The sequence below is a fragment of the Lepidochelys kempii genome, chromosome 11 (genome assembly GCF_965140285.1).
Source record: "Lepidochelys kempii isolate rLepKem1 chromosome 11, rLepKem1.hap1, whole genome shotgun sequence".
Classification (NCBI taxonomy): Eukaryota; Metazoa; Chordata; order Testudines; family Cheloniidae; genus Lepidochelys; species Lepidochelys kempii.
In genome coordinates this window covers 18,908,418-18,934,331 of record NC_136390.1, presented here as the reverse complement: position 1 = coordinate 18,934,331, position 25,914 = coordinate 18,908,418, and the positions used below count along the sequence as shown (strand labels likewise).

The 25,914-nt window shown below is 42.9% G+C and overlaps 1 protein-coding gene across 3 annotated transcripts; it reads left to right on the top strand.

Moving 5' to 3' along the window:
• The first annotated feature begins 948 nt into the window (after positions 1–948).
• LCT (lactase) lies at positions 949–25,174 on the top strand. Of its 3 annotated transcripts, XM_073305351.2 has the most exons (14): positions 949–1,051; positions 2,170–2,248; positions 2,991–3,690; positions 4,474–5,119; positions 8,372–9,934; positions 10,853–11,121; positions 11,338–11,628; positions 13,041–13,239; positions 14,166–14,368; positions 14,879–14,988; positions 16,908–17,042; positions 20,516–20,739; positions 23,285–23,521; positions 24,361–25,174. In XM_073305351.2, the coding sequence occupies exons 1-14, from the start codon at positions 1,009–1,011 to the stop codon at positions 24,570–24,572; spliced, it is 4,911 nt and encodes a 1,636-aa protein (XP_073161452.2). In that variant the 5' UTR covers positions 949–1,008; the 3' UTR covers positions 24,573–25,174. The 3 variants fall into 3 exon arrangements, with proteins under 3 accessions (XP_073161452.2, XP_073161456.2, XP_073161453.1); XM_073305352.2 differs by lacking the exon at positions 2,170–2,248 and having other exon boundaries at positions 975–1,051; XM_073305355.2 differs by lacking the exons at positions 20,516–20,739; positions 24,361–25,174 and having other exon boundaries at positions 23,285–23,380.
• The last annotated feature ends 740 nt before the right edge of the window (positions 25,175–25,914 follow it).

Sequence of the window (25,914 nt, the reverse complement as noted above, 5' to 3'; positions counted from 1 at the left end):
AAAAAGGGTGGGGTGGGGTGAGTAAGCCTGGATTTGTGCTGGACATGGCCCACCTTCATTACCATGCACATTGTAGGGAGAGTGGTCACTTTGGATGAGCTATTACCAGCAGGATAGTGAGTTTGTGTGTGTGGTTTTTGGGAGGGGGTGAGAGAACCTGGATTTGTGCAGGAAATGGCCCAACTTGATTATCATGCACATTGTGTAGAGAGTTGTCACTTTGGATGGGCTATTACCAGCAGGAGAGTGAATTTGTGTGTGGGGGGGTGGAGGGTGAGGAAACCTGGATTTGTGCTGGAAATGGCCCAACTTGATGATCACTTTAGATAAGCTATTACTAGCAGGACAGTGGGGTGGGAGGAAGTATTGTTTCATATTCTCTGTGTGTATATAAAGTCTGCTGCAGTTTCCATGGTATGCATCCGATGAAGTGAGCTGTAGCTCACGAAAGCTCATGCTCAAATAAATTGGTTAGTCTCTAAGGTGCCACAAGTACTCCTTTTCTTTTTGCGAATACAGACTAACACGGCTGTTACTCTGAAACCAGCTTTTGAAAGTATCTTGTCTCCTCATTGGTCATTTTGGTCAGGTGGCAGCGAGGTTACCTTTAGCTTCTTAACCCTTTACAGGTGAGAGGAGCTTTCCCCTGGCCAGGAGAGATTTCAAAGGGGTTTACCCTTCCCTTTATATTTATGACAGGGCTATATGTGTGTGTGTGTGTGTGTGTGTGTGTATATATGTACATATTTTTTGTGGTACAAGCAATGCAAATTATTTTCACCCCCCTCTTGATTATGTGTTAATCTGCCTTTAAACATTCTTATCCCTGACATGTAATTTTGTAGGCATTCTATCAGGTTTTATATCCCATGTTGAAAATAATAAATGCCAAGCTTGTACCTTTGCTTATCTCCTTCATACAGCTTGATGCCACTTTTTGTTTTACAGACTATCAAGGAGAATACAAACATTTTACTTTTTGGTCTAAAACTTCGTGAATGTAGCTCCATGAAAGAGAATCCATTTATACCAGTAGCTAGCATTTTCCAGGGTAAGTGACATGTTCAGAAGGAAGGATTCAGTTTCCAACTCTGCCAGAAACTTCCTGTAAGATGTAGGGCAAGTTGCTTAATTGTAATGCCTCAGTTCCCCATTTGTCAAATGCAACTTAACATTTCCTTCTTCCCATCTTTTATCTGTTTTGTCTGCCTAAATTGTCTTACTGTTTGTACAACACCTTGTACAATGGGGCCCTGATTTTGGTTGGTTCTTTTAGTCTCCACTAAACAAGAAGTAATAATAATGGCCACATTTTGGTTGAGCATCCGATCTAAACAATAAAGTTAATGTTTCGGGGACTCTGAATATAATCTTCCCAAGCAGGTAGTATTGGGAGAGGCAGTTTTTAAAAGACTGGATTTCAAACCACGAGCTTATGTATATCATTTCTCCTGATGAAATGTGTGGTCATTTTCTTTAAATCCCTTTGACACATCCCTCATTTGCCACTTGCACAAATCTCCCAGCACAACACATGCTCCCACAAGTCATCAGTTTAAGGTTTCTTAGAGCTGCCTGGAAAATGGAGCAGCTTGATAAGCTGCCTTCCGGTGGAATCTAGAACCTTCCACACCCACCACTTCCCTGATTAACTGCCAGCCTGTGTCCCTTCGCAGACAGAGCATTACTCCTCCAGAACGTCTTCCACATACCTGACTGTCAGCCTTGAGGGCTATGCCAACAGTCATTTGGCTGAGTTGCAAATCCATCAACTCGAGTTTCATTAAAACTGCCAAGGTGCGGGAGGAGGGGGGACTCAGAGGAGAATGTAACTGCTGTTGTTTTACCAAACTGTACAAAACAAAGATCACTATTCTCACTCTCCCAAAGCAATCCTGAAATTGCCTGCCTGAAAGTGTTCTCCTTACATAAACTGAGTGCTTACCATAAAGCCAAAGGTAATCACTAGTTTTATTGTTTAGGTAAAAGGTGAGGATAAAAGAAGGTGCAAAAAATGAGAATGGGATAACAATACAAAGTAGCTAGGGGAGAGGCTTTTATTGTAGCTAGTTAGCATTTAGACAAATATATACGTACATAAGCGTTTATCAGGTACATATCAGAAGTCACGTTTTCTTGCAACTGAGTTGTGTTTTTCTCGTCTTTCAGCCATTAATCAAGACAAGGCATTGGCAATGGGATATGATGTTAATGAATTCTTAAACTACTCATCAGTTCATAAAATTAGGTACACAGTTTTTGTTCCTTAAGTGAAGTCTTGTAAACTCTCACGTCCTGTAGAAGACAAAGTACTAGACAGATGGTGTCCTAAAGCCTTTAATAAACATAGCCATATCAAATCATTTTTAAATGCAGTTTTTTTTAACTAGAAATGCTCTGAATTTCTTTCTTCCTCATCCATCAAGATTGCATCAGGACCAACGGAGTATCTTGTAATCCTGTAGAACCTGACCTCATCGCTACATCTTACAATAAAACATCTTCAAAAAGGCATTACCATTCGTGTGAGGCTAGTTGGATTATACACAAGTGTATATAGTAGCTGGCTCTGTACAGGGGGCTTTTGAGAACTGCAGTAGCATCATTCATTACTGTAAGTGCCTCACATTACAAATTTTGCCCTTGTGGGTTTCATGATCTACATAGTTTAGTGAGTGCAGTGCTCATGGAGTTAATATGCGCCACAAGGGTTTTGTCTTCATCTTTCACTCAAGTGTAGTCAGACAAGCCATACACACTCAAAATGCTGGCTTAGAAATGTCTCCTGTACAAGTCTGCAGAGTTAGTCAATTATACATCAGACGTGATAGACAATTGACCATTGGATTGATTGGAGCATTAAGATACCACAATGTAGATAGTATTTTTGACCTGAAAAAGAAATGAATGACTATTTATTAGCCTTATAGTCTGTAATAATGCCACCAATCATGACTATTTTAACTTTTTTTTCTTTTTTAAATCCCTAGACCCCATTTAGCTATCCAAAAAGGACTACAAGAGGGCCAGGCTGCTGCTGTTGCTCCTATGTCCTCTTATCAAACAGTTTGGGAAACTTTTGCTAACCAGTCCGAATTGGAGAGAGACACTTTTTTGCATGATGTTTTCCCAAGTGGTTTCCTCTGGGGCACATCCACTGCTTCCTTTAATGTTGAAGGAGGCTGGGCCGAGGATGGAAAAGGAGAGAGTATTTGGGACTGGTTTGGGCACCAAGGTCATTTCCACATGAATCAGACCGCAAATGTGGCATGTGACAGTTACCACAAAACTGACTATGATGTTTATCTGCTCAGGGGTCTTCAGTCGAAGCTGTACAAGTTTTCTATATCCTGGCCCAGGATTTTTCCCACTGGCATTAGAAACAGCTTCAGCCTCCAAGGTGTAAATTACTACAACAAATTGATAAACAGCTTACTGGACTCTAATATTGAGCCCATGGTGACTTTGTTCCACTGGGACCTCCCACGAGCACTGCAAGATCTCGGTGGATGGCAGAATGAGAGCATTATTGATACTTTTGCAGACTATGCAGACTTCTGCTTTGCCACCTTTGGGGATCGGGTTAAATTTTGGGTTACCTTCCATGAACCTTGGGTCATTAGCTATGCTGGCTATGGCACTGGACAGCATCCCCCGGGAATCACTGATCCAGGAGTAGCATCTTATAAGGTACCCACAAAGAGGAGCTTGCATTCTTGGGGCTGTCGTCGTGGTGCTTTTTCTTTGATTACATTCTGGTTTGTGTTGATTCTGTGACCTGGTGGTGGGTAAATCTCAAACGATCTGTATGTAAGGCCAGTGCTCTCTCATCAAGACATATCCGTCATGCAACATTTATAAGAAATCCGCTAATTAGCAAGGGCTAGATCGATGGGAAAATAAAGGGTTAATACTTAATTGTAGCAAAACTAAGAGAATGAATGTATTTGATTGTATCCCTGTCCTCCCAAAGCCCTTCTTGTCACATCATTTTAGGCTGGGATTTTCAAAGAGGCCAAAGGAAGTTGGATTTCAATGGGAGTCCAATTTGAAAAACCTAACCTTAGATTGCGAGACATTCAGGACAGGTACTATATCCTGCCATGTGTTTGTGCAATGGCCTATACATACAGAAGACTCCACTTGCAACTGAATTCAAGGTGTATCTGGGTTGGAACGTGGCAGCTTCTTAACATTGCTTGTCACAGCTATGAAGTAGGTTGACTGAACTTCTTCAAACCTCAAAGCTTGAATCTGCATTTGGGGCTAAGGTGGCAGGAGAGGTTTCTTTCCTCATTTGATTCAAATTAGTTTTATGTAGCACTTTTCTATGAACTTAACTGGGATTTTGTGTTTGGAAGGAATGTTTAATTTTTATATATATTTAATCTTCATGTTTAAAAGTTCTTAAACTGCTGGCTACAAACCCGTGTGCAGTGCTGTGACACACTTCCCTTCTTCTTTTCTCCTAAGGTGGCTCACTCCATTATTAAGGCGCATGCAAAAGCCTGGCACTTATATCATGACCGATATCGTTCCCAACAGCATGGTAAGGTGGGAATAGTGCTGAATTCAGATTGGGCAGAACCCAAGACCCCAACAAGTTCTGAGGATGTGAAGGCAGCTGAGCGCTACATGCATTTCATGCTAGGCTGGTTTGCTCACCCTATATTTGTTAATGGAGACTACCCAGATATCCTGAAGTCCCAGATCCATCAGAAGAACCAGCAGTGCTCTATCCCAGTTGCCATCCTCCCTTCATTTAGTGAGGAAGAGAAGTCCATAGTGCAAGGAACTGCAGATTTCTTTGGTCTTTCTCATTACACTTCCAGACTGATCAGCACTGCGGCTAATGACACTTGTCTTCCAGACTATGAGAATATTGTGAACTTTTCCCAACATGTTGATCCTTCTTGGCCACAGACTGCTTCATCTTGGATCAGAGTGGTCCCTTGGGGGCTGAGAAGGCTGTTGAAGTTTGTTTCCCAGGAATATACAGGGACTAGGATCCCAGTTTACATAGCAGGGAATGGTGTGCCCACAGAAGATGGAGGAGATGTTATTAATGACACAAAGAGAATGGATTATTTCAGGCTGTACATCAACGAAGCTCTGAAAGGTATGCAGTATTTGTTTTTAAATGGTTAAATCAGAGGTGGACCAACTACGGTGGCCCGTGGGACCCTCCTGCCCGGCCCCTGAGCTTCTGGCCCAGAAGGCTCACCCCGGCCCCTCCCCCGCTACCCCGTCCCTCTCCCGCAGCCTCAGCATGCTGCACTGCCGACATAACACTCTGGGCAGCCGGGCAGTGCAGTTGCAGAGCCACGGCCTGACCCGGTGCTCTGGGCGGCATGGCAGTAGCGCTGCCAGCCACCGGCGCTCCAGGCAGTGCGGTAAGGGGGCAGGGAGCGGGGGGTTTGGATAGAGGGCAGGGGAGTTGGGGGTTGTGGTCAGGGCGCGGGGCTGTGGATGGGGTCGGGGCGGTTAGGGGCAGGGGTCTCCGGGGGGGGCAGTCAAGAAGGAGAGATGGGGTTGGATGGGATGGCAGGGGGCAGTTGGGACAGGGAGCAGGGGGTGGTGGAGAGGGTAGGAGTCCTGGGGGGGCTGTCAGGGGATGAGAAGTGTGTGGAGGAGTCAGATAGGAGGCGGGGGCCTGGCTGTCTGGGGAGACCCAGCATCCCCTAACCGGCCCTCCATACAATTTTGGGTACTTGATGTGGCCTTCAGGCCAAAAAGTTTGCCTGCCTCTGGGTGAAATGTTCTTTAATTGGGTCAGTGTTTTCACTTTAACTTGTGACAACCTATGAACATTTCCATTTGTGTGGTACCATTAAAGCTACATCCTCTTTCAACTGCAGCCACTAGATGTGACTTGATCCCATAGACCATGCCTGAATAGGTTTCTCAGACCTGAAGAAGAGCTCTGTATAAACTCAAACTTCTTTCACCAACAGAAGTTGGTCTAATTATAGATATTACCTCACCCACCTTATCTCTCTATGTGCATACTATGTAAGGCTGAAAACCTTGGGCCCAAACCTGCACTGAGCTCTGTGGGAAAACCCTTGTCCCCATACAAAGCCGTACTGAAGTTAATGTGGTACCAGGCAAGTGTCTGAATCCACCAGACTGGATCTCCTTGCAGGATCAGGGCCTAAGTGCAGAAGACTGGCATATCCCTGCCTAGAGTATGAAAACATAACTCACAGAAGTGTGTGTTTCAGAGTAGCAGCCGTGTTAGTCTGTATTCGCAAAAAGAAAAGGAGTACTTGTGGCACCTTAGAGACTAATCAGTTTATTTGAGCATAAGCTTTCGTGAGCTACAGCTCACTTCATCAGATGCATTCAGTGGCAAATACAGTGGGGAGATTGTTTTCCACTGAATGCATCCGACAAAGTGAGCTGCAGCCCACGAAAGCCCACGCTCAAACAAATCTGCTAGTCTCTAAGGTGCCACAAGTACTCCCTTTCTTTTTGCGAATACAGACTAACATGGCTGCTACTCTGAAACCTGTCATTTACAGAAGGGTTTTCCAGTGTCTGGCTGGGGTTTGGTAGGCTGACATTAGGCTCTTTAATTGACCCCAGGATATGCGAGCTACTGCTTCTCTCTGCCACACTGGCTACTGGGGAGCTGAAGAAGGATTTTCTTTGGTCTAGGGATGAGACTGGCCCAGGCTGCCTCTTCCTCCACAAATCTTGCGATTTCCTGCCATATTGAGCAGGTTTTCCTCTCATGAATGACCTTGTCACTGGGGCAGACTCTCAGGGCTAAGGAAGGTGAACTCCTTCCATTAGTTATCAGAAGGCTGCATAGAAGCACGGTCTTAAAACCTACTATATGTTAGGAGAAGGGCAGGGCAGAAATCTTGAAACATAGAGTTTAAGGGGCATGGTGGGATAATCTGTGTTAGGGCCCAATAGAGAAATAGAAAAGGAGTACTTGTGGCACGTGTGTGTGTAAAGTGCTTTGCAAAGCAGCTCAGTATCATTATCCCCAGTTTACAATAATGACTGAAAGTTGTCCTTTGATAACTGCGATGGTGACCTACATAAAATGTTAGTCCAGTTACCAGTATGTAGGTGTCATTATAACCACCTGCATGATTTACAGTATTTAGTGTCCCTGTTGGTAATCTCCATAGAAAGGTTGAGGACTGAATGCACAAGGCAAGTGAACTACCCTCTGATCTGAGCAGAGATTCCCTTCTGGTTGTAGGTGGATGCACCTTGGTAGGGCAAGGTGAGGAAGCTGGCACTGCTGCCCCTACTATACATGTTCTATGGGATAATTAGAGGACTTCTTTCTCCAGGAAAGTCCAGTCAGCACTGAATTTACATAACAGTTCTGTCTAAATATAGTAGTAGGTCCATGAGAGAGCTGTACACTTGCCCTTCAAAATATAAGCATGTTGGCTTAGGAAGCAAGAGGCCAGAAGAAGGAATCAAAAGTGAGGGTTTGAAAGGAACAAATAGTCCTTAGGGACTTCTTTCCCATTGACTTGTGAAGGGAGTTAGGCACCAAAGAGCCACTTGTGCCTTTGAAAATTTCCCACATGGTAGCACAGCTCACCATGACTAGGTTGTTGGGCCAGCTTATAGCTGAGTTTTGAAACTATCTAAATCTATGCACATAGAAAACTAATTTGAATTTTCTCCCTCCCACCTCTTGTAAGTACAACAAATTGTGCCTTACCAATCATCGTTTTCAGTGATAAACAAGTTATAGATTACAGCCCTGGAAACACTCAGCCAGGGAGACTTGAGTTTTTTTTCCTTAAATAAACAAGGAAAAGACCTAGGGGAAACATATTCACAATATTAACATAGTTCCTTTTCTTTGTGCAAGTGCATCTCAAATAAAAAAAAATCAAAACAAAATATTTTTTTAAAACTTAATATTTTTAATTTCTAAGAACAACGTATGAAAAAATCATCATGCTCTAGGTGTAATAAAAATACAGGATAGTGATACATTTATCACTTCCTCCTAGTGGTTGGTTTATAGAGAAAAGAAGTCCTGTTACTAACAGAATAGAACTGAACTGCCAGGTGGCACATGGGCCAGGTTTTTTAGAGTCAAAAGATCCTAGATTCTGTCCTCCGTGCAATAAATGTTGACATAGATGACAACACTGATATATATCTGCACAGTACAGAGATTAATTACAATGTGTTATGGCTACTGGTGGTCTCAGATACATGAGATGTTTTGGTCTTTAGCCTCATGATGCGTCCTTGGGTGTGTCACTGTTATCCTTGTTTGCACTGTTATCCTTGTTTGTTCCTTTGTGTAATATTGCTCATTGTCCAGAAAAATATTCAAAGTCTAACGTATTTCTCTTATTTTATTTTATTTTTATTTTAACAGCTGTAAGGCTAGATGCAGTTGATGTTCAGACATATATCGCCCGATCCCTGATTGATGGCTTTGAAGGCCCAATGGGTTACAGTCAACTATTCGGACTACATCACGTGAATTTTGAAGATGGCAACAGACAAAGGACACCAAAGGAGTCCGCATATTTCTTCTCCAGTGTTACTGAAAAGAATGGTTTCCCCAAAGAAGTCATGGACAGATCTTTTCAGTCACTGAGATGCGATTCACCCCCACCACCAAGGTTACTTAGTTTACCAGCATCTGACGTACCTTCAAAGGCAAAGGTTGTTTGGGAAAAATTCTCACCCCAAATTAAGTTTGAAAGGGACATGTACTTCTATGGAACCTTCCCAGACGACTTTACATGGGGTGTGTCCTCCTCTGCCTACCAGATTGAAGGAGGTTGGGATGAGGATGGCAAAGGGCCTAGCATTTGGGATAACTTCACCCACATCCCAGGGAACATAAAAAATAATGAGACTGGAGATATAGCTTGTGATAGCTACAACAAACTAGCTGCAGATCTTTACATGCTGACAGCTTTACGGGTAAAGAGCTATAGATTCTCTCTGTCTTGGCCTCGCATTTTTCCTAGTGGAAGAAATGATTCCATAAATAGCCACGGGGTTGATTATTACAACCGACTTATCAATGGTTTGACTGCAAGAAATATCACTCCTCTGGTCACTCTGCACCACTGGGATCTGCCTCAGGCTCTCCAGGACATTGGTGGCTGGGAGAACGATTTATTGATTGAACTTTTTGATAATTTCGCAGACTTCTGTTTCCAGACTTTTGGAGACAGAGTGAAATTTTGGATGACCTTTCACGAACCCTTCGTCATTGCATGGGCTGGATATGGGTTAGGAGAGCTTCCACCAAATGTGAAGGATAATCCAGGTTACACTCCCTATAAGATTACACACGCATTACTAAAAGCTCATGCCAGGGTTTACCATACATATGACCGTAAATACAGAGTCAGTCAGAAAGGGGTTATTTCTTTGAGCCTCAGTACTGAGTGGGTTGAACCAAAGACACTGGATGATCCCAGAGATGTGGAAGCAGCAGATCGCTATCTGCAGTTTAATCTAGGGTGGTTTGCACACCCAATTTTCAAAAATGGGGACTACCCAGAGGCCATGAAATGGACAGTAGGGAACAGGAGTGAGCTACAGAACTTGCCATCCTCTCGTCTGCCAGCTTTCACAGCAGAGGAGAAAGAATACATCAGGGGCACAGCTGATGTCTTCTGTTTCAACACCTATACCTCCAAAATTATAAAGCATAAGACCACCAGGCTGAAACCATTCTCTTATGAGGATGACCAGGAGCGATTGGAGGAGGTTGATTCATCCTGGCCTACCTCAGCAATTACAGGAATGAGAGCTGTAGCCTGGGGTCTCAGGAGGCTGCTAAATTGGATTAAAGAGGAGTACGGCAATCCCCCAATTTACATAACTGAAAATGGGGTGGGAATACAGACCAAATCTGACGTTGATGACACTAACCGGATATTTTACTACAAAACCTACATCGATGAAGCTCTGAAAGGTATTGGGGTTATTTACAGTAGTGCTAGCATGATGATGAAAGATTTCCACCATCATGGGCTCCAGGTCTGCTTTTTTTCCCAGTGAGGAATGTCTTTTGAAAGATAAGCATCCCTTGTCTTCCCTAACACACGAGGAACTGAAGGTGCTTAGAGTGAGATGTGCAGCTTGCCAAGTCTAAATTGGAGGTCACCCTTGAAATAGTTTTACAAAACAAAAATCGAGCTTTCTTAGCTCCTCTATGCTCACCTTCCCTTCTCTTCCTTCTCTTATGCCATGCTGGCTGATGCTTCTTGGATGGATATATTGAGTCAGGCTCGAATAGCTAGCAATTACCATCCAATGGTGGTTCTGAATTAGGAAGCTTTCACTGCTGTTGTCCATTCCATCTGCTGCAAAGATGGCTTAAACAGCATGTTGGGGATTCCCATGGTTTGGGGGAATCTCCAGGTGTGAAAGAGCCAGCCTGTACCTCCGCAGACCCCATGGCGTAAGTGTGTCAGAGGAGAAGGGGAATTGTCTAAAAAATGCTGAACTGCTGCAGCAAGGCATCATTTAGTGCAGCCTTGCGGATCTGGGGCATGGAGCCTTGATTTTTCTACGCACAGGCCTTAATGGGGAAAAGGGGAGTTGATGATGATTTTAACTGAGGTAACTAAACTAGAGATGACCCTGCGCCATGACTCTCAGCTCTGGACTTTGAGAGAAAGTTTAGGGGTGCTCAGATTCAGGGCTTGGTCTTTTTTTCCTCCCATCCCTAAACTAGAACAAACAGAAAAGACACTGGAACCTTCATTATCTTCTGATAATGCCAACTGGTAAACAGGCTGTAGTGTACTGACTTTGTATATGTGATACTGCCCTCTAGGTACTGGCCCACTCAAATAGTTGTGGGGTTTTTTTGTTTAAATCTTTTCAGCCTACAAGTTGGATGGCGTTAATCTTCGAGGATACGTTGCTTGGTCTCTCATGGACAACTTTGAATGGTTGCATGGTTACAGTGTCAGGTTTGGACTGCACCAGGTTGATTTTGAAAATCCAAACAGGCCCAGGACCCCCAAACGCTCTGCTGTGTACTATGCTGAAGTCATACGTAACAACGGGATCCCATTACCAAAAGAGGATGAATTTTTATATGGGGAATTTCCAAAGAATTTTTCATGGAGTGTAGCAACTGCAGCATATCAGGTTAGGAGATCATAGTGCCATCTGTGTATTATCAGTGAACAATTGATTGTTTTCAGAGGACACTCAAAGCTTTCATAAAATTGGGATATAGTAAAATTGGAGGAGCTTATAATAGCTAATATCAGACGGGGGAATGCAAAGACACTTAAGAATAAGTATGTCCTAAAGTGGGGATTTAACTTCAAAGCCAGGAGATAACTTTTTATATAATTATAGATTGAAGGAGCCTGGAGAGCAGATGGGAAAGGACTTAGCATTTGGGACCAGTTTGCTCATACTCCCTCGAAAATTAGCAATGATGAAAATGCAGATGTAGCTTGTGACAGCTACCACAAACTCGAGAAGGACTTGGCTTGTCTGAAAGCTCTCCAAGTGTCTCACTATCGCTTTTCAATCTCCTGGCCCCGTGTTCTCCCAGATGGAACTACAAAGCATGTTAACGAAGCTGGATTAAACTACTATGAGAGGCTTATTAATGCTCTCCTTGCATCTAATATTAAACCTCAGGTAAACATCTATATATAATAAGATTTCAGGATTGTCACTGTGTGTGTCCTTTTGAAGCCTAGAATGTCTGTTGTCAGTGTGAAGCAATGGACACAGCTATGAGCATGGTTGAGAGGTCTTTTTTTTTTTAGGATATTACCAGGTTCAATCATCGTTGGTATTTGCGGTCTGTTACCATCCAATTTTTCAGTTTTTCAGCCATATTGGGCTTTTTTATGCATATGACTTTACACCTGTATGACAGTACAGACTTTCCAGCCCTACATTTTTATGATTCTATTAGCTGAAGTCACCTCAAGAGGTTATCTTGTCCAGTGCCCCACGCTGAGGCAGGATTAAGTACACTTAGGCCACCATGACAGCTGTTTGTCTCACCTTTTCTTAAAAACCTGGAGTGTGGGGGATTCCCTAGGTTACCTATTCCAGTTCTTAATTACCCTTTTCGTTAGAAAATTGTACCTAATACCTAACTTCAGTCTTCACTGCAGCAAATAATGATGCTTGGACTGTGAATCCCATAAAAAGCTGTTAATAACAGTTTGATACCAAAAATAAAATTTTTCATTCTCTCAAATTGCCATGAGCAATCGTCCCTGAGTCCCAGTCCTAAGAGTTGCTGAACTCTCTCAATTTTTATGGACTTTAGGGGGAGTTGAGGTTGTTCAGAAGTCTTGCAGGATTGACCCTATCTTTGTAAATAACAGAATCAAAGTTTATTTTCCCCTTCAAACGTTAAGCACGTGAATGTCTCAACCTAGCAAAAAACAGGAATTTTCTTTAAAAGGGTAAAGAGAAACCATATATTGTGGTTTTTCCAGCTGCAGTCCTTGTGGTGTGAAAAGTGGGGCTGAGAAGAGATGCTTGATGCTCAGGGAATCTTGGATGTCTTTTTTTTTTTTTTTTAAATCCCTAAATTTTATAGGGCTATCAATTCACTGTCTTGTATTGGGTGAGTGCGGGGAGGGGAGGTACCAGATTCTAATCTTAGCTTGTTTTGACAACAATTCCAAAACTGGTGTAGTCATCCACTTGGGTCCATCACTGGGCAATTGTGACTATTAATTATATTAGGGATCAAATCCAAACCTGGCACAAATAAGTGCAGCTCCACGGCTGGATTTTTTCCAGTGTCTGAAAAGACTGTAGAAGAAAGGAGGAGGAGGAGGAGTATTTGTTGTATTAGTGACCACTGTATTGAACTGCGCACAATACAGGCTTTGGGAGACTCCCTTTATGATACAGATCAATTAATGTAACTGCCTGTCAGTCAGTGATAGTCATGTGATGATAAATGCAGGCTTTTGTAAGTAAAGTCATGTCCTTCGTCCATTTCTTCATGAATGAGAGTGAATCAGTGGTTATCTCAGAAATTAGCTAGTGATGTTTGTGTATCTCTCTCTCTCTCTACATAGGTAACTATTTACCACTGGGACCTCCCACAGGCCCTGCAGAATGTTGGCGGATGGGAGAATGAAACCATAGTTCAGAGATTTAAAGAATATGCTGAGTTACTTTTCCAGAGGCTGGGAGATAAAGTAAAATTTTGGTTAACCCTCAATGAACCCTATATAATCGCAAATCTTGGCTATGGCTATGGCATATCTGCTCCAGGTATGACTACTGTCTTTTAGCTGTGTTCTCCGGTGTGAGTGAGAAGGAAGTTCATAGTTATTCAGGAGACAAAGGATGATCTTATGGTTAAGGCACTGGATTGGGACTCAAAAGGTCTGAGTTCAATTCCTGGGTCTGCCACAGAATTTCTTTGTGACCTTGGGCAAGTCACTTTTATGTGTCTCTGCTTCAGTTCCTTAGTTGTAAAATGGAGGTAGTTTATATTGGGAGTTCCCAAAGAACTTATTGCTTCTGCAACATGTCAGGTTGGGAAATGACCATGCGAATTATGAGTGGACATGTGTATGCAGAAAACACACAGGTTTTATAAAATTGGGGTTTGTAAAGTTTTGCTTAATAGGGGCATTGTAAGGATAAAATCTGTTCTTGTGAGGTGCTGAGTACTAGATAGGGTGATCAGATAGCAAGTGTGAAAAATTGAGATGGAGGTGGGAGGTAACAGGTGCCTATATAAGACAAAGCCTTGAATATCAGGACTGTCCCTATAAAATTGGGACATCTGGTCACCCTAATACTAGAGTACTGAGTGCCATATAATTATCCAGAGAGACAGGACCATACAGTACCTCCTGTGGAGACACCTGCATGTGAGGTATGGAACCTCTGCAGTGCATCTGCATCACATCCTTGAAATCATCCCCTCGTGGGAGAGTGAGACCTGCAGTTTCCCCACATCATGGATCTCCAGGAAGGGAAGAGTTTCCCTCAATCCTGTGGAAAGAGATTCTCTGTGTGTGGTGTTCTGGACCCCTCTGCCCTGCAGTTTGGCCCCTGCGGTGCCAGATGAGATGGCGTTTCTTCTTTTACTGGCAGTTCTAGTTGTTCTTTATGTGTTACTCTGCTGGAAATGAAGGCTTGGTTGTGGGAGCAGCCCTGTCTTACCTCATGAATTGCTCTCTCTTCAGGAATCTTTTCTAGACCAGGTAAAGCTCCTTACATAGTTGGGCATAACTTAATAAAGGCGCATGCTGAAGTCTGGCATCTGTACAATGAAACCTACCGTCCTAAACAAGGAGGATTAATCTCCATTACCATTAACTCTGACTGGGCTGAGCCAAGAAACCCTGACAAGCAGGAAGATATTGATGCTGCAAGGCGATATGTGCAGGTACACAGGAGATCTCACCAATACTCCCTTTACTCTTTCTCACTCCCATATTCCTAATCCCATAGTTACTATGATGCAGAGATGCCTTGACCTGGATCTTACCATTTTCTAGCAGATTGTTGCAGTGAACCAAGCCTAACACTGAGGCTCTCAATATCTTTTTCATGTACCAATAGTTTTAATTGTGTAGAACCTCCTTAAGATTTTTTTGTCTCCAAAGGACACCCATCCTCTCCTTGATAACACCCTGTAGCAGAGCAGTTATACAGTAAGCAGCAGAGAAGAGCCAAAATAGAAATACAGCACCACAACCTTGTTGTTCTTACTGATAACGTGAGGCACTTCCCTGCATCTCTGTTTGCTCATTCATTTTAAGTTGCCGGTAAATGGTATGGCACAAATTTTGCCATTGGCTAATAGAATATTAGTTCATGACATTCTTGCATGGCATTCAGTTGGCGATGCGTTATTTAACCCTCCCCCATCCTCTTTCTTATTTATTTGGCTTAGTTTTATGGTGGTTGGTTTGCTCATCCCATTTTCAAAAACGGTGATTACAATGAAGTGATGAAAACGAGAATACGGGAGCGCAGCCTGGCCCAAGGCCTGAGCGAATCACGGTAAGCGCCTGGTAATGTATTTGCTCATGTCTTGTTAACTTCCACCTTGCAAAATTCCACTGTCCTGGTAAGGAAGTGTGGGCTGGTAAATATTCATGATTATTTTAGAGCTGGGTGAAGTAGTTAGGAGTAAGAGTCACTGCAAATTTATCCTGAGGTATTATGTTACAGTGGTTAAAACAGTGGCTTCGCTGTAACTGATCCTTGGGTTCGATTCTAAACTAGTGACTGGTGCCTCCACCTAAAAATTTCCAAGTGACAAACAATATCTAAGGCAGGTGCAGTGCCAGTAAAACTCAGTAGGCAAACGACCTTCAGAGTGTCCTATTTATTATGAAAGGATGGGGAGGATAAAGAATTGGGATTCAGGGTTATGATGATAAATCGTATGAACCATTTTCCCTTTAAAATAAACCTGGCTAAGACAAGGAACATTCGGTAGCCTGCTTAGGTCTGCAGTGGTGGGATCCCAGCAGTGCCTAGTCTGTAGTGACTCACATCTTCTCTACTATACAGTCCAGCTGTTGCCTAGCAGTGGTTTAAAACCTGAACTCTAGCAATAACATTTTCATTTGTTTGCTGTCCAAGATGTGAAGAATGCCCCTAACACTCTGTAACCGCTCTCTTTGTCATATGACTACAGTGGTGTTAACTGGCCACTCCGTCTGGAATGGTCCCTTAGAATATGTGCTAGCTACTTACTCTAAACAACCGTGCATTTAGCTGTGGTGCTCCAAATACCTTTCCCAGACCCGAAGAAGAGCTCTTTGTGGCTCGAAAGCTTATGCCTCTCACCAAAAGATATTCGTGTACCCATCTTGTCTCCTTTAAGAAGGATAGCTTTGTCAGGGTCAATCCCTTCCCATTTGCACCAGTTCACTGGTGTAGCTCAATCCATTATTCAGGAACACCAAATAAACTTGTATAAAAAAGTGCTCACCATCTGTACACAGGATTAAGTCTGACCTGTTTTGTGTTGAATATTTTACCTACTTGATTTCTGGCCTATGTAAATGCAATCTGTTAATTCTGTAAATGAGCGAATGGAGAGGATATGGGATAAATGAATTTATTATCTTGATTAAATACATCTATAGGAGTTGCTGTATTCCCCTAGAAAGTTCTCTTTTGCTTTTGGGTTTAATGTTAAAACTATTTCCGCACATCTCATTTGCAAACAAAACAAACTTCTGAAAAATCACTTTCTTCAAGAGCTTCTTTGGGCTAACGATACAAACAGGCAGCTCAAAATTGTACATATGATGCCCTGCAGTGGAAGACGTAATGCTCCTATTCAGATGCATTGAGTGTTGCTTTCAACTGCTCTTAAAAATGATATGTTATATTAATCAGCTGTGAAAAATTGAAGCCTGGTGACTCAAGAAACTTAGTTCAAAGGCACCAGTCTGGCCAGATGGTCCATGATTCCATTGTGCTATCACAGCTTTATCCTGAGATGTTGGGAGGAACATCAAACTTCTGTGCTGCAGATCACCTTCCCTTTTTCAGAGTCTGGCTACACCCTGGCCAACATGGTGAATCTCTTCACTTTCACAGCATGGTATAGCGAAACTGGCAGAGGTTGCACTTGAGCTGTGCAGTATTTCTGATCATTTACCTCTGAAAAGGTAAAGGAACGTTTGCTGATAAAATCTGGTCTCGAAGAATTGCTTAGCATGCTCTGGAAAAGGTGTGATTTGGTGTCTGTAGTGCGTTAATGCTTGAGTTCTGTTCCCAGCTCGGGAAGGAGTGTGCCCTAGTGGTTGGAGCAGATTCTTGTGTTCAAGTTCCATTTCTGCCACTATCTCACTTTGGGCAAGTCTCTCAGTATTCCAGTCAATAAAATTGGTATTATGATGCTTACATCGGAGGCTTTTAAGTTGAATTTTAATCTTTCTTGTTTTTTCCTTTTAATGCAGACTCCCAGAATTTACCGAAAGTGAAAAGCAGAGAATTAAAGGCACATTTGATTTCTTTGGTTTCAATCATTATACCACAATATTGGCATACAACTTAAACTATACTTCTACCATCTCATCCTATGATGCTGATAGGTAAGACGTAAGCATAAAGTTATAGTCAAATAACACACACACTTCTAAAGCCTGTACCAATATTATCAATGTTAAACATTAAAAATTATCTTGACAAGCTTTTGGACTTTTAGACCCCCAGGACTTGGGCTAGTAAAATATTCACTGGGTCAGAAATTTGGGTACTGCCCAAAATTCAGGGAATAAATGTGATACTTGTTGCCCTTGCTCCCTCGTCACAAGCTTATGACACTGAATTTTTAGCAAACACAGTTAAGAACAGAACCACTAATAAAGGAAAATGTGTTAGTCTACTCACATTTTTATATCAACTTCTGACCATCTTGAAAATGGTATCTTCATAGACTCTGGCTTTTGAGATGGCAGACTATACTGGTTTCTAGATGTCTTTTAAATGTGTAAAAAGAAAAGGAGTACTTGTGGTACCTTAGAGACTAACCAATTTATTTGAGCATAAGCTTTCGTGAGCTACAGCTCACTTAGCTGGAGCTCACGAAAGCTTATGCTCAAATAAATTGATTAGCCTCTTTCAGGTGCCACAAGTATTCCTTTTCTTTTTGCGAATACAGACTAACACGGCTGTTACTCTGAAACCTTTTAAATGTGTGTTTGTCATAATGGAATTCGTGTACCAACTACGGTATGATGCTTTAAGGGTGAAACAACTTAAATACTAAACATATATAAAGCTTCTTCTTTTAATATTAAAATAACCACCTGGCCTAGTTTTATATTTAATAGATTAGCAAATACGGGCTGCTTTTAACAACTTTTTTGCTGTATAGGAGGGGGAAGTACTGATAATTTTCTCTCCACGTATAGTCCCACATAAATAGCTGCTTTGTCATCAATGTATGGAGAGAGTTTTGAAAATAATTCCCATAACTTCAGTGAGAGTTGGGTATAAACCCCCCTTGATGACAGAGGGAAACCGAGATCAGAGGACCACATTCTCTGGTCAAGGAGGTTTTACACCTAGGATGACCAGATCGCAAGAGTAAAATATCAGCACACATGGGTGGGGTGGGGCGGGGCAGCCACAGGTGCACAGCCCTGACAGGAGCCATGGGGGAGGGAGGCACACAGGCCTAGGAAGCTGCAAGGGGGGTGTATGGCCCCTGCTGCAGCCCTCAACACAAGGCCATGGGGCAGGGGCTCATGGCCCTGGCTCCAGACCCCAGCTGAAGCCACAGGGCAGAGGCGCATGATCCCAGTTCCAACCCCAGCTATGCTGCTGGATCAGCCCAACTGACAGTCACCTCACCTCCCAGCAGGGCTGGTGAGTGCAGCCATAGGATGGGACAGGGCATAGGCGAGTGAGTGTCAGGGAGGTCTGAGGGGGGGGGTGCTGGGCTGTGAGGGGGCAGAGGGCACTGGGGGCGGTTTGTGTGTTTTGGAGTCCTGGGTAGTGGGGGAGATCTCTGTGTGTCAGGGCGCTGGGCAGTGTGGGGCACTTGTAGTTGTGGTGCGGGGGCTGTGGAGGAGGACACTGGGAAGGGGGAGATCTCTGTGTGTGTGTTGGAGAACTAGGGTGTGTGGGGTGGTTGGCAGTTGTGGGGCACACTGGCAGCACAGGGCCAGGCAGACCAATGTGCATCTGGCCATGCCATGCCATGCATGCCCCATTGCCCCTGGCTGGGCCTCCCCTTGCCCACTCTAGAGGGCTGGGGCAAGGGGAGGAGATGCAGGGGTGGGGTCTGGGCAGTACTTACCTGGTGCGGCTCCTGGGAAGCGGTCGACAGGTCCCTCTGGCTCCTAGGGACAGGGGCGACCAGGGGACTCTATGCACTGCTCGTGCCTGCAGGCCCTGCCCCCGCAGCTCCCATTGGCCGCGGTTCGTAGCCAATGAGAGCTGCGAAGCCGGCGCTCATGGTGGGCGCAGCACACAGAGACTTCCCTGGCCACCCCTCCACCTAGGGGCTGCAGGGTCCTGCCAGCCACTTCCTGGGAACTGCATGGAGCCAGGAAGGGAGCCTGCCCACTAGGTGACCAGTCCAACCCCGTGCCAAACATCTGGACATCTGTAGGGACGTGGGACAAACAGCTAAATATCGGGACAGTCCTGATTTTTATCAGAACGTCTGGTCACCTAAATTCCCATTAGAGTTATGGGAATTATCTACATATATGGAGAGGAAAATAAATTACCAGTATCACTCCTGCTATCTGTGAAAAGTTAACCACTGCTTTAAACTACATCAAACTGGACTTGGAAAGAGCTCTCAACAAGCAGGCATGACGATGGGAGCACATCACATAGATGGGAGGGATCTTTAGAGCTCACAAGCATCCTCTACCAATGATTTAAAAGACTGCAGAAAAACCCTGTCAAATTTGGTACTCTCTGTATTTTGTCTGTTTTTTGCTTTTATGAGTTTTAATCGGTTGTACATAGAAACTCCCCTGAACTAAGTAGCTCTCTGAAGCCTGCCCATATCTTTGAAGCTTGAACCCTTCTGTAATTTTAACCAAAAACTATATACACTATGGATTCAGTCCTGCATTGTTTGTCCCCAAAATTGCCATTGATGTACAAGGAATGCAGGATTGAACGCACTCTCTCTTGGAGGTTCTAAAGTATTTAGCTATACATGTTAGAACCTCCAAGAGAACACTAAAACTAGATTGGATTATTTTAGGGTTAGGGTTAGCATTTGACATAGCTTAAGCCAGTGGCTCTCAGTCTCTTTCAAGGTAGACCACATCTTAATAGACTAGTGAGGTTCACCTCCCCACACCTCAATCAGATCACACCTCATTCTCAAGGCCACCCCAGCAACTGCTTACCTGGGGAAAAGTAATACTAGAGGAAACTTACTGTGTTACTGTCTTTAATTTGTTCTTTGTCCCACCTTTTGCAAGCCAATTCTCTTTTAGGTTTTTATTTCACTCCCATATCATGGGTCGTGCCCCCCCCCATCCTCCAAATTAAAATAAAAATCAATTGCTCTGTTCCTCTCTCCCCTCAGGCTCCTTTCCTTCCCTTCTACCTGGTGGTTCTCTCAACCTTCAAATGCCAGTTCCCTGCTTCCCGTCATTTCTGCTGTCTTGCCAATGCTACCTAGGTCTCTTCTCTCTTATTGTGCTTCCTGATTTCCTGGCTTCCCAGAACATTCTCCTCTCCCGGGGACAGGTCATGACTGCCAGCTTCAGTCCTATTGCTGCTTGTTATTTCAGTCCCGAAGACCCAGAAGTTGAAGGATAGAATTTGTCTGGCAGCCATTCATGTGATCTGTTAATATTTCTTGTTCATAAAGTTATCCCAAGCACTTCTATAGAGCATATACGGTTGAATCTGAGACAGTAAGCTCTTCAGGGCTTGTACAGGGCCTAGCACAAAGCTCTGACTGGAACCTTTAGGTTCTGCTGTAATACAAATAAATAATAATGTACAATTTGATCCTTGGCCTAAGCTGTTGGAGTTGGCAGAATAAGGTGTTTTATTATTGTTACATTCTGATTCTCATCCACAGAGGGGTAGCTTCAGTAACGGACTGGAGCTGGCTGGGCTCTGGTTCCTTCTGGTTAAAGGTGACCCCCTTTGGCTTCAGAAAGATCCTGAGGTGGATAAAGGAAGAGTATGATAACCCTCCAATTTACGTTACTGAGAATGGGATTTCTGAACGTGGAGACCTAGGCCTCAATGACACTTGGCGAATACACTACTACAAGAGCTACATTAATGAAGCGTTAAAAGGTACAGGTTCCTTCATCCCAATCTGATGAGAGCAGTACTTCTGATCAGAACGATGCTTTCACATTTTAACAGGAAACTTATAATGTAGTGCTCGTTCTTAGTTCAAGTAACATTGGCATCATCAAGGTTCTTGGGTCTTGTCTCTCAGCAGTCCCAATCTCCTGTGCCCATTGTTGGCAGAGGCCAAATACTAGGGGCTCTAGCCCTCCACAAGCAATTGACTCAGTACAGAATTAAGACCAATAACTTCAAACACTTGCCACCTAGTTCTGGACTTTTGTTCTTTGTCCCTCTATGTTGCATCATACTTTGTTTGCATATGATGTAACTAATCACAACTGCAGAGAGACAGTTCCTCTTTTCTTCAGGTTTCCCCGATGGAGCACTAAGCATGGCTGTGTATGAGACTGGCACCACCAACTACACCATGTATGTGCATTACTACTGCAGTGTACTTAGCTCACTGAGGACCACTGGAGGCTAGGCCCTTGTTCAGACTCCCATCTGTTGTGCCAGTTTGCTTTGCCATTCAGAACTCTTGTTCACAGTAGCTGGTGGTTTAACTGTCTGCCCAAAGGACGGTTTGAAGAGAATTAAGATCAGTTGTCATGTTGCTATTTAATACCTCATCTGTGTAAACACATACTAGCCGATAGTCAGTACTACCTGCTGTTGTTTAATGTTAATTATAGCCATGGGCAACTGGGATGGTGGTGGTGGAGTGGTATTCTTCCAAGCTGTACCCACTGCAGCTTTGCTAACCTCAAGAGATCATAAATCCTGAGATTTTAAAAGACCATATTGTGTTTTTTCATGTTTTGATTTGTTAAACTCCCCCTGCCCCTCCCCGGTATGTGTTTGATAACTAAATCTATTGGGCAAGATGATTTTGGCCCCTGCTTCAGAATTTCTCACCCCAACATCTACCTGTCCCCTGCCCAGCAATTAATTCTGGCCCCAGTTTTCTTCTGCCGGGGGTTCTTCATTCCCTATTCGACATTGGTGAGGCCTCACCTGGAGTACTGTGTCCAGTTTTGGGCCCCACACTTCAAGAAGGATGTGGATAAATTGGAGAGAGTCCAGCGAAGGGCAACAAAAATGATTAGGGGACTGGAACACATGAGTTATGAGGAGAGGCTGAGGGAGCTGGGATTGTTTAGCCTGCAGAAGAGAAGAATGAGGGGGGATTTGATAGCTGCTTTCAACTACCTGAAAGGGGGTTCCAAAGAGGATGGCTCTAGACTGTTCTCAATGGTAGCAGATGACAGAACGAGGAGTAATGGTCTCAAGTTGCAGTGGGGGAGGTTTAGATTGGATATTAGGAAAAACTTTTTCACTAAGAGGGTGGTGAAACACTGGAATGCGTTACCTAGGGAGGTGGTAGAATCTCCTTCCTTAGAGGTTTTTAAGGTCAGGCTTGACAAAGCCCTGGCTAGGATGATTTAACTGGGAATTGGTCCTGCTTTGAGCAGGGGGTTGGACTAGATGACCTTCTGGGGTCCCTTCCAACCCTGATATTCTATGATTCTCTCTGGATTGGGAAGTTGTAGCAGAAAGGAGGGAGAGGGACAGAGGCACTATCCTGTCCAATTGCTCACAGGAGGGAGCAAAACCATGCTGGGCTCTTTGTTCCCTCTTCCCTTCCTGTGAGAACAGCGAGCGGGGGGGAGGAACTCTGCTGGCTTCCACCAGGGTTAATTGTGCAAGGGGGGCAAGAGCTCATCACTTGTGAAAACAGTGAGAGAGCTGGCACTATTTGACATGCCCAGATGAGAGTTCTGATGGAAGATCATGCAGCTGTTCAAAATACGATCATATCCCCTCTTTGAGGGATGTCACAGCAGCAGTTTATACACTGTTTACAATGTGAAGGCTTTCTTCACAGTCTGAAAGAGTGTCACGTTTTTTAAAATGACAGCTTAGATTCTGGAGCACAGGATACCAGCCATCAGAGTACTGGTTCAATCCCTAAATTACACATCAAAGATAAAGTGAATGAAATAAGGATTTCCCTTTAACTGCTAGTTCTGAACTAAAATTAAGGATGGGATGAGGTATGAAATCTGGGGATACAAGGTAACTAATTCCTCCTAGACATGACTAGACATGGTGATCAACCCTATGGGAGAAAAAAACATAGAAATTGGGCTTGATTTTTTGCTCACTGGGCTTGTAGCTTTTTTTTTTTTAATTGGCTCCTGGCAAGCCGGGGCAAAATGGGGAGAGTGTCAGGGGTGCACAGCGGGCCCACCACAGTTCCAGATGGCACACGGGGAGATCTAGTCACAGAGTGTTGGGGTTCTTAGGGATTGGCTTATTTTGGCCTTGTTTTGAAATGGGATTAGCTTGATTTTTGTCTTATTGTGAAAGTCAGGGTACTTATTTACCATGTGAAAGTTGGCAACTGTGCTATGCATGTCACTTTGGTAGCATACTGAATTGCCTTCCATATTGACTATGCCAAGATAAACATATTGGATAAAAAGCCCTAAAATAAGTTAAATACCTACATGATCGTGCTTTCACATTTGGTGCATCTCAACAGCTGTTCTACTTGATGGTGTTGATCTCCGAGGCTACACTGCATGGTCTCTGATGGACAACTTAGAATGGGCAACAGGCTTTGCTGAAAAATTTGGTTTGCATTACATCAACTACACTGATCCGAATCTGCCCAGGATTCCCAGAGAATCTTCAAAATATTATTCATCAATCATACAATGTAATGGCTTCCCAGACCCAGCAAATGGACCACATTTGTGTCTCCAGCCACAGCCTGAAGGTAACTAACTAGAAACAGAACATAGGGATTAATATTAATGGCTAAGAGCATCCTAATGATTTCTAAATTTATACAATGAAGTATGTTACTTTGTAGAATTCCCTACAGCCCCAGCATAATCCATATTAGGGATTCAGTTACAGTAGTTGCTAACTGAGCTCTTATTGGTGAATATGCTGGGAACTGATTATGTTGTACTACACGGGGCTGCTGTATATACCTTCAAATATTACTTTACATTTTTATGAATGGAGAAACTTTTTTGCTGCAGATTGAGAATATTGTCAAAACTAGGAATTTCAGTTCAGAGGAGTTGGGTCCATAACACCTAGAACCAGTTGAGCTAATTTATACAGTATGTAATACTTGTATGGCACCCTGGGCATACGTGAAGCTTTTCAAAACCTAGGGATCTAGCATTCTTTGGAGAATGTGACTCTTTAAATGAAACACTTTCCTATCCCATAGATAAATGATCTCTACCTAAGCATGGCAGAAAATGAAGGTGAGACTGTAACAAAATAACTTTTTGAAAATACCAGAAAACATATTCAGAAGTGGTTTCTGAGAGTTAGGTAAACAAAGGCTGTATAATCTAATGATTGGTGCCAGATTAATATTACTTTTTTTTTTTGTGAGTGATAGATCTCCTTTTGAATGGTCTTAAATGTCCAAATTAAAATGACCAATTACTAACCTATTTTCCCCCACCTGTTGTAAGACAGTATACTGATTAGCTGCCCCCAAAGAACCCCAAGTAAGTGAGGAGAAATCAAATAGTTGTGTACATGAAGTAGTTCATAAGAGGTATTGATGCCATTCAATTCTTGTCTTCCCAGGTACTACTACACCAACTGCCAGCACAATGGGGTCTGTGCACAATGCCTCCAGTGGGAAAGTACAATTTCTGGGATTAGATTTAACTTCACTGAATGCAGAAATAGGACTGTATGTGCTATTTGCTTTTGCTCTGATTGGCGTGTTAGGACTTGCTCTTTTTTCATACAAATATGGCAAGTTATCTAAAAGAGTGAGTAAACCATCAGGATAGAGTTAAGTAAAATGTACATTTTTGAAGTGTGTGCATGCAATGTAAGATGTTCCCTTCTTTAAAGTCTTGAGGGCCAGACACACAATACCACCTGTAGTTGTTAGCTACTGTTAAGAGGTTCTTCCATCTGTTGTCCCTAGCTTACAGTAACTTAGTTATACTATAAGTGCTAGTTGGTTAGTTTTGATTTTAAAAATGGATGTACATAAAAAAAGCTAAGCTTTGGCAAGCTCAAACTATTACAAAATGGGAATGCATTCATCAAAATTGTCCTCAAATTTCAAACAAAGCTTTCCAAAAAGTTGATTAGACTGATGTAGTTTACATCTTACTGTGCTTATCTTTCCCATTAATATCAGTAGGAGTCAGGTTAATATTAAACTTCTGATAATTGAAAAAATTAAAATTTTAGATAAAATGAATTTTGGCCTTGCTGAGTTTTTTTGTACTAGCACATATCACTTGTTGTATTAAGCACTTACACAGATCTAAAAAAGTGTGTTTGCTATACTTACAAAACTTGAAGTTTGGTGTGGTAAATGTATGTTTGCTTCTGTCACTCATCCTATTCATTCAGAGTTGGTTTCCTCCTTATTAAACATTCTTTCAGTTACAGCTGGAGTCCCTTTGTTATTATTTGACAGCTTAATTTTTCTAATAAACTTTCAGCCTTGCTATTAACAGTTCTTTGGACTGAGATGAAAACACTGTTGCCCAAGTAAAATAGAAGGTAATGCAAATGAACTTGTTTAAGCACAAAAGTTAAATATTAAGAGTTTGTACATAAAAGTTGCTCTAGTTAAACCTAGTTAAAAGGTTGCTCTAGTTAAAAGGCATGATGATAAACTGATGACACTTATCACACCTTTAATTAAACCAGTGCAACCCTGACCTTTAGCAGTTCTTAGGTGTAGACAAGGCTTCTCTTGCATGTAGCTGTTAACTCCCCTTTGTTCTTGGTGAGTTTGAAGGAAAGCTACTCTATGGGAGCTATTGTAAATGCTTTGGGCAAAGGATCTCTCTTCATGGTACTAAGCAGTAATAATGTAACAGTCCCTTAGATGTTCCACTTCACCTGTGGAAAAACGGTGTGCAGGTAGGTGGTAGACAGATCTAGTATCCCACAGCTTGTTCCCTTGAACCAACTTAGCACTATCCTGGAGTTACTTGCAGCTGCTAGAAGCAGAGTAAGTCTTGAAATTGTAGATGGTTAAAGCAGCTCCACAGCAAAAAGTCATTGGGAAATAAGGGATATACTTAACACTACACTTAATCCATTGGATTGTATGAAGTGTACATAAAAGGAATACTCTATAAAACACTATCCCACAGAGAAATTATA

Bases quoted from the DNA above. Each gene is read 5' to 3' on its own strand.
- LCT (XM_073305351.2), top strand. From the start codon at position 1,009: ATGAAAGAGAATCCATTTATACCAGTAGCTAGCATTTTCCAGG. The intron at 14,989-16,907 runs GTAAGCGCCTGG...CTTTTAATGCAG, and splicing joins CAAGGCCTGAGCGAATCACG to ACTCCCAGAATTTACCGAAA. The intron at 17,043-20,515 runs GTAAGACGTAAG...TCTCATCCACAG, and splicing joins TCATCCTATGATGCTGATAG to AGGGGTAGCTTCAGTAACGG.